The sequence below is a fragment of the Asparagus officinalis genome, chromosome 3 (genome assembly GCF_001876935.1).
Source record: "Asparagus officinalis chromosome 3, Aspof.V1, whole genome shotgun sequence".
NCBI lineage: Eukaryota > Viridiplantae > Streptophyta > Magnoliopsida > Asparagales > Asparagaceae > Asparagus > Asparagus officinalis.
In genome coordinates this window covers 4,042,549-4,055,807 of record NC_033796.1, presented here as the reverse complement: position 1 = coordinate 4,055,807, position 13,259 = coordinate 4,042,549, and the positions used below count along the sequence as shown (strand labels likewise).

Sequence of the window (13,259 nt, the reverse complement as noted above, 5' to 3'; positions counted from 1 at the left end):
GAGAGAGGAGAAAGAGAATTGCGTGTTGAGGGGTTGTGGGATAAAAAGAGGAGGGAGAGCGAGAAGGGCGGCCTCGGCTAGTCAAGTTTGGCTTAAAAAGGCTCGGGGGTCGATAGGATTGATAGATGGGGCCCCCACGGGTTGGGGAGATGGGTGGTAACCGGTAAGCGGTCAAACTAGTCGGATTAAATCGGCTAATCAGGAGATGGTTAAAGTTACCTAACTAGAGTTAAGGTGATTGCTGGGAATTTGGATCATCTCAGCCGAACAAAAAAAGAAAATAGTGGAGAGACCACTATTCTTAATCTTATCCGTTGATTATTTCGTAGGCAGTTATGATACGATCTAATTTTACTTCTCATCATACCCTCATATGTTGCGCTCATTCCTAATTTACACTCAGAGGGGTGTTAGTTTAATTGTGACATTTTCATGCAAAACGGGATAATTATTGAAGTAGAATAATTTTTCGCTAAAGGAATATTTTAGTGGGATAAATAGGAATAATTTTGTGAAGTGGGATATTTTGATAAAATAACGTGGGATAAATTTTTATAATCATGAAATAGGCTAAAATACCAAATTGGTATATTTATACGAACGCTTTTGTCGGTTTGTTATTTTTAAAAACTCCGGCGATGACAAGACATTAATTCTCGTCCTTTTTGTCAATAAGACCCTTTTCTCAAAACTCCGACGAGAAATTTTGTTTTAAACACATTACCTCCCAAAATTATTACAAGTTAAACCCACAATTATCAAAAAAAAAATTCATCCCCTCCCTCTCCCCCTCCTCTTCCTCATTGTCGTCGTCAACGTCCTCCTGCCGGTTCTTGCCGATGGTCGGATTGGATGAGATCTTCGCAAGATTTTCACTCGGATTATATTGTGGTTGCACGGAGTTCGAGGATTGGGACGGCGTATCATGCTGTTCTTCGTGATGGGTCAGTGTTGACGGTGAAGAGGCTTTATGATTGTCTGTTATCGTAGAAGCAGTTTAGGGCTGAGATGGGGAGGATGGGCAGATTAGTCATCTGAATTTGGTTCCTTGCTTGGCTATTGTGTTGTTGAAGAAGAGAAGCTTTTGATTTACAAGAATATGGCGAATGGAGCACTTTCGTTGATGAATAGGGATGGGGGTCATGGTTTGGACTAGCCGACGATGTTGAGGATTGGGGTTGGGGGTTCGTGAGGGCTGGCTTGGCTTCTCCATGGGTTTCAAATTCCTTTCTTGCATCAAAATGTTAGCTCGAGGTGTGCTTATTGATGAAGAGTATGAGCACAAAGTCAGTGATTTTGGTCTGGCCAGGCTAATGAGGCCTTGGACCTCCGACGAGGGTTTGAACACGACTCCATTCTTGAATGGGAATTTTGGGGAGTTTGGGTATATTGCACCAAAGTATGCAACCAATCCGGTGCCAAGCACAAAAGGGGATGTTTATGGATTTGGGGTTGTTTTACTTGAGCTTGCAACTGAACAAAAGGCTACTGAGGTGAGTCGTGATGGGTCGGCGTATCAACTCGTTGTTGCTGGTAAAATTCGTGAAGTTATTCATAAACAGTTGAGAGGGAATGGGCATGATGATAAAATTGTAGAGTTCTTGAAGGTTGCTTGTGGATGTGAGGGGAGGAGAGGGAATAGGAGAGGAGGAGGACGTTGATGACGATGATGAGTAAGAGGAGGGGGAGAGGGAGGGAATGAATTTCGGGGAGAGGGAGGAGATGAATTTGTTTTGATAGTTGTGGGCACAAATTTAATAATTTTGTGAGGCAAGGGGTTTAAAACAAAATTTCTCGTCGGAGTTTTGAAAAAAGGATCTTATTGAGAAAAAGGACGAGAATTAATGTCTTGTCGTCACCGGAGTTTTTAAAAATACCAAACTAGCAAAAGCGTTCGTATAAATATACCAATTTGGTATTTTAGCCTCATGAAATATATATTTATGCATTTTGAATATATAAATACTATTTATATATTTTAATTTTTTTTAGTTTTTGGTCAATGAAAAGAAACTTTATTCATCTCCCAAATGTGAAAATTAGCACATCAAGTTTCTCAGTAGAACTGAGAATTACAAGATACTCCTAAACAACTAATACATCTCTCAGCCTCAAGAATTACAGAGAACATATCTATTCTCTTTTTTAGCAGTAAATGAACCCTTGAGAATAACAGCTAAAATGTTAAATTTAATCTCCTTAAACAGTTGATCAGCTGTTTTCAGTTCCTGTTTAAAAATTCTGGCATCCCTCTCATTCCAAATGCTATAAATTGTTGAGGCAAGAGCCATTTTCTTTAGCTTTTTCTTGAATCCTCTCCCCCTCAGCCTGGTACAAAACCAGTTTAAAATTTGATTCCAATTGCACGATCTCCACCTGAACTGTAACCAATCCATAACCATGACCCAAACTTCCCTAGAAGAGCAACATTCAAAAAAGAGATGATTTCTGCTCTCAGAACCAGAGCAAAAACTACAGTTGTTAATATTAACTATACCTCTCCTTATCAGTCTGTCTTGGGTGAGCAAATGATCCTGAACTGCTAACCAACTAACAAATGAGTGTTTGGGGGTAGTTTGTAGTCTCCCAAACTGTGCTATACCAAGGCACTAAAGTAGATGCATGGGAGAGAGCAACATATAGAGTTGATAACTGAATTTTTGAATTCTTGTAATAAGAATGAATGATCTGCTTCAGATTGTCAACACCCTAAAATAATCCACGAGCCTTGTCTCTGACCTTCAAAATCTGCTTCCACATCCATGAATCACTATTATTTGCCTGAACATGCCGAACATCATTGTTTTTTAAATATGTGTCGTGTATCCACTTGATCCATAGATTTTCTTTATTGACATGGATATTCCAGAGTAACCTCAGTGTTGTAGCCATACTCCATGTAGAAGCAGAATAGATGTCTAGACCATCAAACTTCTTATTCAAGCAGGTTTTATCCCATGAAATAAGAGGAATTTTATGAACCTGCTCAGATTTTCCCCACATAAAATTCCCGCACAATTCATCTATTTTCTGGAGCACTCTCACTGGGAAAACATAATTTGATGTCCAGTAGTTTTGTACACCAAGGACAACACTTTTGATTATTTGTAATCTGCCGGCATAAGACAAAAATCTGTTTTTCAAGCAAGCCTAAAATTGTCATGATATCTTGCTGAAGAGAGTGGAACAATCCATGTAGGATAATCGTTTACATATCAGAGGAACTCCCAGATATGTGATGGGCAAGACACCCTCAGAGAAATTCAGAAGGTTAGAAACAAGGCCTTTTAGATTTTCATCAATGCCTCCATAAATTTTTTTGCATTTCCCAGGATTAGCTTCTAGTCCTAAAACTACATTGAAGTCCTTGAAGCAATTGTAGAGCAACCTAACTAAATGAAGGTCACATTTGGAGAAGAGGAGAAGATCATCTGCAAAAATTAGATGAGTGATTTTAAGATTACCACATCTAGGATGGAATTTGAAAGACCTGTCATCCTTAAGCATATCCAACTGCCTTGAGAGATATTCCATACCCAGATTGAACAAGTAAGGTGAGAGGGGGTCACCTTGTCTTAAGCCTCTTTCTCCTTTGAAATAGCCATGGAGGGAGCCATTTAAAGAAATAGAATACTTGGGGAAAGTAATACAAGCCATAATCTAATTAACCATCTTGATAGGAAACCCAAGACCTTTTAGCATATCATTTAGGAAATCCCAGATAATATTATCAAAAGCTTTTTTGATATCAATGCTCAGCATAATCCTGGGAGAAATGTGTTTTATGCTATAGTTCTTATCTATCTCATGAGCTAGTAAGATATTACTTGAAATTTACCTTCCTTTCACAAAAGCACTCTGCATCTCATTAATCAAAAACCTCATAACAGACTTAATCCTGTTAGCTAGATTTTTTGAAATTATCATATAGAGGCAATTACAACAGACTATGGGTCTAAAATTAGATGGGGGTCTTGGGGCATTTTATTTTTGGAATCAAAGTGATTGACGTAGCATTGATCATACCTAGAAGCTTACCAATTTTGAAAAAAGCTTCAATGGCCATTGTTACCTCATCTCCAATGATATTCCAAGCTGATTTGTAAAAGGTCATGCTAAACCCATCAGGCCCAGGAGCTTTGTTGTCACCCATGGAGAAGACTGCATTTTTAATTTCCTCTTTGGATACTGGAGAGAACAGGGTTCTAGCATGAGCTTCATTCAAACATGGACCATTGGAAATAATATTACCATCAGGCTTAGATGTTTTTGTAGCTGAGCCCATGAGATTCTTATAGAAGGAAATAAGTTCTTGAATGATCCCTTCACCATCAATTATTCTGCACCCCGCACTGTTGTAGAGCACCGTTACTCTATTAAGATGTCTTTTAGCTTTGATTGCAGAGTGAAAGAAGCTTGAACATCTGTCCCCTTGCACACTCTATTGAATCCTAGATTTCTGGTGATAGAATGACAACTCACACTCCAAAAGTTTGTTGTAAGAAGCAAAGTAAAATTTCCTGATTAATCAAATCAGTGTTGAGAGGATCCTCCTGCGGGTTATTTTGAACATTTTCCAGATTAATCCTTGCCCTGACCACTTGCTCACTGATATTGTGAAAATTTCTTTTGTTTAGATCCTTCAGTGCATTCTTCAGTAGCTTCAATTTGCTTGCAACAGAAAACATAGCACAACCTGCAATTGAGTTTTGCCAAACCGTTGAAGTTATAGGCAAGTAGTTATCATGCTTAATCCACATCTTGAAAAGTTTAAATGGCTTCTTTCCATGCAAACAATCATCATAAATTGATACCAAAGCAGGGGAGTGATCAGAGCAACTGGGAAGCATATACTCAACATGACTAGAGTTGTGCAAGTTTATCCAAGAGTCATTAGTTAAAGCTCTATCCAATCTACTCCAAACCCTGGAATTAGAATCTTGTTTATTATTCCATGTGAAATAGCAGCCTTCAGTTTTCAAATGTGATAGGTAACACATGTCAATAAATTCCCTGAAATCAATGGTTTCAGCCTCAATAGCCATAGCACCTCCTAATTTATCCTCATTACCAGTTATAGTATTGAAGTCACCACATAGAATCCATGCCTTATTCCCAACTGTTTGATGAATTTAGAAAAGTTCATGCCAAAGAGTTTTCCTATTTTCCAAATGGTTATGACCATATATAGAAGAAACTAAACAATCAATTCTACCATCTAAGGATTTAACCAAACATGTAACATGCTGGGCAGAAAGCTTGTCAACATGAACATCCAGAATTAGAATCAATAATCTAGCTTTGCTAGAATTATTTGCATTTGAAATCCACTTCCAATTACCATGAATCTTTCTTGCTATAGCCGGTAGCTTGCTGACCTTAATTTTTGTTTCAATGAGAGCCATGAATGAGATATGATGTTGTTGAATGTGGATCTTAACCAAATGTTGCTTAGAGGGCTTGTTTAGTCCTCTAATATTCTAAAAAGAGAAATTCATATTTTTAAATCACCCCCTTATTCACATATGAGGGGTCATCTTCCAGATTGTTGAGGTGATCAAAAGAGTTTACAAGTGCTGGAAAGCCCTTTAAACCAGATTTTTGCATATCAGAGCAAGTTCTGTTAGCTTGTGAGCTTTTGTTTACTGTAGAATACCAAATTCCATGATCTTGAACTTGCACAACATGTACAAGATTATTTACTGAAGTGCACAGATTTTCGTCAGCCTGTGGATTTATCCCTCTAGGTGAAACCCTAGAAATATGATCCTGCATATGCACAACGTGCACAGAATCAAAATTATTGGGACTCAAACTTTTTCCTCCTGACTGATTGTATATTTTCACTCTATCACCAGACAAGCCAGATTGTAGACCCTTCAGCCTGAGGACATCCCCTTGAAGATTTTTAGCATGATCTTGAGCATGCACAACATGTACATGATTATTTACTGAAGAGCACATATTTCTCTTAGCCTGTGAATTTATCCCTCCATTTGAAACCCCAGAAATATGATCCTGCACATGCACAACGTGCACAGAATCAATACAATGGGGACCCATACTATCTCCACCTGAAGGTTGTAGACCCTTCATCATGAGGATATCCCCTTGCAGATTTTTAGCATAATCAGAATTTGCTTGATTCACAGGTTTTAGTTTTTGCACCCATCTTTTAGTCATGGGGTATCTCTTACAGAAAGCTGTGTCATGCCCCACAAGCTTGCAACTATCACACCATTTAGGCTTAAGCTCATAAATTACCTTTTGATTAAAAATCTTACTATTTGGACCATGAATAGGAAATATATCAGGGAGAGGAGAATGCATATGAACTTCAACTAAAACCCTAGCATATGCCAATCTTTGCTCGCTAGCGGTTAGTTTATCAGTAGTAATTGGCCTTCCAACTTGACTAGCTATTTTACTTATATAGCATTAGAGCTCCACAAATTTAATCTCAGGCCAGGCAGCTGAATCCACAAAGGGTAGACATTTTCATTCATCTTTTCTATGTCTTCATCATTTGACCATAATTTCAACAGGAGGGGCCTAGAACCAAATAACCAAGGGCCATTCACTAAGATATCCTCTACTTCCTATTTGCTTTTGCATTTAAACAAATATAAGCCTGGTTTAAGCAGACACACTTCAGGCACTGACCAATGAGCCCAGACTTTTTGAACATAAGTTTCCATGGTCTTAAACTTTACATTTAACCCTAAAACTTAACCAATTAAAGAAATTTGTCAGTTTGAATTGCCTTCATTCCATTCCTCCTCATTAAAAGTCACAAAATCTTTATTCTCGGGAGTCATAAAATTTAAAGTCATACCACATCCTGCTTTTCTATTATCCACAAAAATGCTAGACCAACTTTTCTTAACTGTTCTGCTTTGAACAAGCTCAGTATTTTCAGAATCCAGAGGAGACACAATCTTGCCATAAATTTTATTCTTATCATGAGAATCCAGAGAAACAGATTCAAGAACTGGATTCAAATTCATAGATTTATCACCATTCATCTCATTTGAATTTAATGAAACAGTAACAGAATCAAGAACATATTTCTCTTTTTGTAAACTATTTTGTGAATTTGGATCAAAAGATCTAGTCGAAATCAAAACTGGTTGCTGAAAAGAAGATTCAAATTCAATCTTATCAGTCTAAGAAACCTTACCAGATCCACTTACACTAGAATTCAAGATCGGAGAATCATTGAGCTGACGATTTTGATCTCCAATGATCACTTCTTTGCAAGAGAGATTTCTAAGTTGACGAACATCATGAGATCCAAACATCTGAGGGTTTACCTAAGGATGAGGATCAACAAGAAAACTATCAGATCTAAGAATCTCATTCAACAATTTCTTCTTCTTCTAACCACGAGGTCCCGTTGACCCCATGATCTCTGAGCTCAAGATTTCATCATCATCATCAATTCTTGAAGCTGAATTATCCTCCAAGGATTGAGAACCAGAAATTGAATCTCGTAATCCTAATTTGAAGATTTTTTCCCACTGTTTCTCCTTTTTTCGCCATTTTTATTCTAGGCGGGGACACAAGTTAGCAAGGAAAAATCGCCTGCTAATGTGCACCAAGAAGAACCGCCATCTCCTTACACACACAATGCAATGTTGTCAATGTATTTTAAACTTACTATTATTGATTGATAATTACTTACAAGAATGTTCTTTACTATTAAGTAAACTAGTATTTAGACCCGTGCAAAGCACGGTTTCTAAAAGATTATCTACAAATATTGGACATGTTACCAAAATAAAGTATTCTGCTTTAGATATGAAATATTGGGGTGCTATTTGCTTTTTTTATTATTTGTTCAAATATTCGATCAAGTTTGATTCAATAGTTCATACAACACTAAACAAATAATTTGAAGTGTTTGGCTTATAAATGAATAGAATTTAACCAAATGCATGTTTGATTCGGTATACACTAACATTGTTAAACATAATAAATGATCTTGGTAACATGTTAAACAAAATAAATGATATATCTGAACATTGTAAAACATAATAAATGAGCATAACAAATAAAACTCAGTATACACTAAAATTTTGCGTGATAAGAGTAACACAACTTATATAACTTTCGGTTGAAATAAATTAAAAAGAACAAAATTAAAAATTAATCTATGTTAATATTACATAAACTTGAAAGTTATATAATATAAATATTACGAATTTACAATATTGAGGATACATAAACTTGAAAGTTATGTAATATAAATAATGATGATTTTTTTCTTATACTCAAAGAAGATCTTTTTCTTATACTCAAAGAAGATCTGAAAATGTGATTTTAGTTGGAAGCTTATTTTCTAACCTAGAGACGAATGTAAATCCTACAGAAAAAATAATTCTATCTACCTCTTTTTCTTTAGACTCTTTCAGGGTCTACAAAAATGTGGAAGCTTGGTTAGTGGTCGCAAGAGCTTAAACTGGATGAACCTAAACATAATTTAACTATCACCACCTACATTGAAGTCCTTACTATTCTCTCTATTGCTCAAACTTTTTTTGCTAGCTAGGAATTTAGCATGGACTTGAGTACTATCCCCCAGTTAAAATGTTCATGATCTATTGCCTTCAAGAAAATGGACATTGAATATTTCCCCAAACAAAATTTTGGTTCCACATATTCTAGCTATTAAAGCGTACCCTGCATATGAAAGAATTCCAAGTGTGCAATGGCAATGTCAATGGAAAATTCATTTCATACCTCATACTAAACTAAAACGCACATTACAATAGAAACTACTGATAATAATAAGAATAATACATCATAAAATCATCAAATACCTCCATCAATATCCCACCTTTGCTGCTTCCCTCAACCCCTTCAACCTCTCTCTCACCAAATCCATCGACCCATCAACCCATCAACCATGATCGCCTCCTCATATGCTCTTCTGGCCTCCTATATCATCCCCTTCCACTCATAACACTCTCCAAGCAATCACAATCCCTTCCCACTCCTCTCCCCAATATTCATCGCCTCCGTCAAATCCTCAATCGCCTGATCAACTCTCCTCCTCCTCTTCCCTACCCCCAAACTCAACTCCGCTCTCTTAATCAAAGCATCAGCCTTCTCCTTAGGCCCTAGGGTTTTCAATTGAGTAGAAGAAAGGGCAACATCAAGGGATTTGAGAGCAGGAATCCTGTGACCCTCAAGATTTAGAGCTAGGGCTTTGAAGATGTGGGGAGCGACATCGCGGGGTTCGAGGGCAATAGCGAGGTCGGCGGAGGAGATGGAGGATTTGATTAGGGTTTGGGAGGGAGGGGATTGGGACCAGGCTCGGGCTAGGGTTTAGGCTCCGGAGAGGAAGTGGCGGCGGCCTTGGATGGTGGTTGAGTTTTGCTGGCGGTGGCGGCGGTATAGGGAGATGAAGCGGTTGGGGAGAAATTGGAGGAAGAAGATGGAGAAGACGCCGATGACGATGAAGAGACCTTGGATATTAAGGATTCAGAGCTCGCCATTGATTTTAGTTGCTCGCTTCTCTGCTCCTCCCATTATTTCAACTTTTGATCTGCTTACCGCGTGGGTGTTGTTGGTGATAAGCCTGCATTGCTTTCTTTTTTTCCCCTTTTTTGCAGAGGTTAGTGGTGATGGCAGAGGTTATTGGTGATGAGAGAGATACATAAGGGAAGGGATAGAGTGGAGGTTTGCAGGAGTTATATGACACCTGCGAATGAACGTGGAGGACGTGAGGAGGCGTGGTTAGTTAGACATGCGTGTTGGAAGGACTTATTATCAAGGACGTGAGGACATAATTTTTTTGAGGTGATGATGTGCCTCTGTCTGATTGGTCCACATCAGATTTACTGTTCATAGGAGCTTTTTGAGTGTTCTCTTTTAGTTAATAAGAAGTAGATTTTAGTTAGACTATAAGATATTGATAATTGCTCATCTACATGTCTACTCTCATTTTTGTATAGAAATATTAAAAAAAGTGACATAATTTTGTACCATTATCCCAATTCTAGTTTTGCTAGAACCAATGATAAGGTTTGGGATAATTAGACACCCTCCAATTATCAATTAATTGAAGTGCATTCGAATCCATGTGTATAATTGTTGCTGTGGTAAAATCTAGAACATGTCAATAGGAATCAATTATAGCTACACGGAAATTTGATTTCACGAAACCATGATCTCTCAATAAAAGAGTAAGTAGTTCCTAACCCGGATCCTGTCCGGGCTTCCTGTGGGTGCATGGAATCTAGCTTAGGTACCTAGCTTGATAAATGCTGACGTTGATTACTCGGTTTATTTCAGGGTTGACATGTAGATGAGCCAAACCTAGTTTTTAGCTTTGATTTATTATTTTTAGCCTGACAATACAAGTTAATTGAGGTCTATCGCGACTAGCTTGAATTGAATCTATACGCTAGGATCCGATCGTGGTGGTCCTTAGCCTAATCTATGGTTCAAATCAAATGCAGATCTGGACCAAACTGCAAATAAGGTCTTAATCATAATTGAATTTGGTAAAATTTTGTTCATTAATTAGACACAAAATAGGACGTATATCCGCCTTAACGTTGGTTGTGGTATGGTGTTTACTCTTCATTGTCTTTAGTCAGGTGGGATCGATCCCCCTTCAGGATGTAAGTCCACTGAGTGTCTGGGCTCATACGGTCATACCCCTTCTCGAATTCACATGATACTCTTGGAGTTAATGGTGGTTATCAATACTCAAAATTTACTTGGCTATCTTGAGGTCATGTGGGAGCTAGTGCATTGTCTAAGAGGGAATCCCTGTAGATTCAAACTCAGTTCATCACCCAAGTTGTAGCTCTTGTTGGATTTAAATCTAATTAAATCTATTTGTGGGCACATATGATTAATTTGTGTATATTGCTATCATTCAGGATAACCCACTAAAGTGATCAATCAATTTGGGTTAATGGGTATTTAAATAAATCATGGGGTTATATGTGTAGATACCAGGTTGTAATTGTAATTTGATGAGGGGCCAAATTACAAATGTACAACACCTATATATATGGGGTTATGGTCCCTAATCTAGGGTTAGCCACTCTCATTCTCTTATCCCCATCTAAAGAGATCCATAAGGGAGAAACCCTAAGGTTAGAAGATCATAAAAAACCCTAATCAGGTTTTCCTCAATGGATTCAGGTATATGCTTCTGCACCTTTTGATTCTTGTTAATCTCTTTGAATTAATAATGGCTTTAAGATTTAGATCTCAAATATTAGATCTAACAGCTCTAACTAGCCAAAACTCCCTTATCATCAATAATAATAATAATAATAATAATAAATAGAGAGGTCTAATTAAGAGGGATTTCATGTAGATTTAAACTCGGTTTATCTCCTCAGTTGTAGCTCTAGCTAGCCAAGACTCCCTTATCAATAATAATAATAATGAATTATATATGTACACACACACGCTATCGAGATATCATTGTGTTACTGTTCATATCTTTATACTATTCATTGATCAATTGAAGAAAATGTTCAACGAATGATCTGAATAGCATTTTCCACTTCGTAAAGACCAAGTTGCGCCATTACTATCACCAAAAAGATCCAAATATAGATAAAAAAAATACAAGTTCAACTTTAATTTGATGGTTAAGAGCATATGCAGACTTTCTTCTTCATTTTTGGTGGTGGATTTGTTGGTGGAACTTATTACAGCATCCTGCTCCAACTTCTACTCCTTTTTGACTCAGTCTCATAACCTATATATCCTCTCGAAAGTTGTTATTGCGTGCTTAGGATTATAATCTTCTCTTTATCCCCTCTTTATTGGTCTTTAATTATTCCCTTTACCTTTATTGTTGTTCCTTTACAAAGTTAGCTTCTTTCTTGCGTTTGATCGATACCTCTTTTTTCTCAACTTCTTATGAGCTTTGGATGGTAGCTAGGTTTGGTTGAGCAACAAACACCTTCATTTGCAACCTTTTACAACTGTAAGCAACTAAATTTTCCCATTACTATATTCTCAATTTGCTTATGCACAATGACAAATTTCCTCTGGGTCATTCTTGTTTCTTGATAAACCAAACCTTAAACTTTCTACTTCTTACCCATGTTCTTCATTAAGCGTCTATAATCCTTTATAAAGAAATTAATTTTGGACCCAAAATCACGAGATCAATTACGAAACAAGTCATGATGTGTCTCCATTGTAACCGTTGATCTTGATCATAAACTTTAGAAAATTACACATGTCATCTTATCCCATTGTTAATCTTATGAATTTCGGTTCGAAAAATAAGTGCTCATGTTTATAATAGAAATTAGTAAGAATAAGATAAATAGGATATTTCATAAATAAATTTACGAGAATTCTTATCATCCTTTCTATAATTTATGCTATTACAAATAAAAAAATAACATATAAGTGTATTTCTTTATTTTACGTCACGTATATCTGTACTTTACCACTTGAAGAAGTGAAATTCAGGAATCTCTCCTGAAATTCTTGCTAATTGGATCAAACTTTTACTGTGATTATTATTATTATTATTATTACTACGAGTGCTGCTACGGGGACCCAAAATATATATGGGACCAAGGGAGGGGACAAGTGAGGTGTCCCCTCCCTATTGCATAATGAGTTGGTCATGCCAACTTATTATACAATAAGGAGGGGACACATCACTTGTCCCCTCCATTGGTCTCATATTTTGGGTCCTTAAATCATTTTCCTATTACTACCGGTGGTCATGTATACGTATGTTAATAATGTCTCTATAAGTGGACCAAGGCCCTCAGAACCTGGGTTATCTCCCTATCCATTGGCTTATCCTTGACCGGTCAACCCATTGACCGACCAACTCTGGGCCCACACCAAACTTACGTGGCAGCAAAGAGGATTCAGGAACTTGGCCGCTAACACCAATTACCCTAATCACCAATGACCAACAGGCTACACCTGTCCTTTGAGGAGTGCTCTTGCAAGTGCGTCCAAGCTCTAGTCCATCTTTCCTTTTAAATGCACCAAACTATTTGACTAAGTCCTTACACAGGACTTGTCGCCCAAATTGAAGGCTAAACCTGTGGATCACATTACAAGCCAAGAGAGAGAAGGTGGTGATCAGGTCGATCTGGAACAAAGACAAACTTTATGGAGGGTTGGCATTTGATTTTGTACGTACTTCATTAATTAATTGGTGAGTTATACTACCTTGATCTTGTTGCCTTGGTTTATTAGTAATTGGCCTTGGTGAGATGAGTATTTGAGCTTGATCTCTATTTTGTTTA

At 37.3% G+C, this 13,259-nt stretch overlaps 2 protein-coding genes across 2 annotated transcripts; both read right to left on the bottom strand.

Annotated features, from left to right (window-relative positions):
- LOC109832519 lies at positions 2,266-3,657 on the bottom strand. The gene is made up of 3 exons (XM_020399869.1): positions 3,213-3,657; positions 2,740-3,044; positions 2,266-2,415 (listed from the first exon to the last, which is right to left on the bottom strand). The coding sequence occupies exons 1-3, from the start codon at positions 3,655-3,657 to the stop codon at positions 2,266-2,268; spliced, it is 900 nt and encodes a 299-aa protein (XP_020255458.1).
- Positions 3,661-5,405, bottom strand: LOC109832518. The gene is made up of 5 exons (XM_020399868.1): positions 5,216-5,405; positions 4,483-5,119; positions 4,027-4,373; positions 3,839-3,905; positions 3,661-3,766 (listed from the first exon to the last, which is right to left on the bottom strand). The coding sequence occupies exons 1-5, from the start codon at positions 5,403-5,405 to the stop codon at positions 3,661-3,663; spliced, it is 1,347 nt and encodes a 448-aa protein (XP_020255457.1).

Excerpts from the sequence above, each read along its gene's own strand:
- LOC109832518 (XM_020399868.1), bottom strand. The coding sequence starts at position 5,405 with ATGGCTCTCATTGAAACAAAAATTAAGGTCAGCAAGCTACCGGCTATA. Across the intron at positions 4,374-4,482 it reads TTACAACAAACTTTTGGAGT|AGTAACGGTGCTCTACAACA; the intron begins GTGAGTTGTCAT and ends ACATCTTAATAG. Across the intron at positions 3,906-4,026 it reads CAAAATTGGTAAGCTTCTAG|CTAACAGGATTAAGTCTGTT; the intron begins GTATGATCAATG and ends CAAAAAATCTAG.
- LOC109832519 (XM_020399869.1), bottom strand. The coding sequence starts at position 3,657 with ATGGCTTGTATTACTTTCCCCAAGTATTCTATTTCTTTAAATGGCTCC. Across the intron at positions 3,045-3,212 it reads TCTGGGAGTTCCTCTGATAT|TGAGAGTGCTCCAGAAAATA; the intron begins GTAAACGATTAT and ends ATGTTTTCCCAG. Across the intron at positions 2,416-2,739 it reads TGTGGAAGCAGATTTTGAAG|GGAAGTTTGGGTCATGGTTA; the intron begins GTCAGAGACAAG and ends TTGCTCTTCTAG.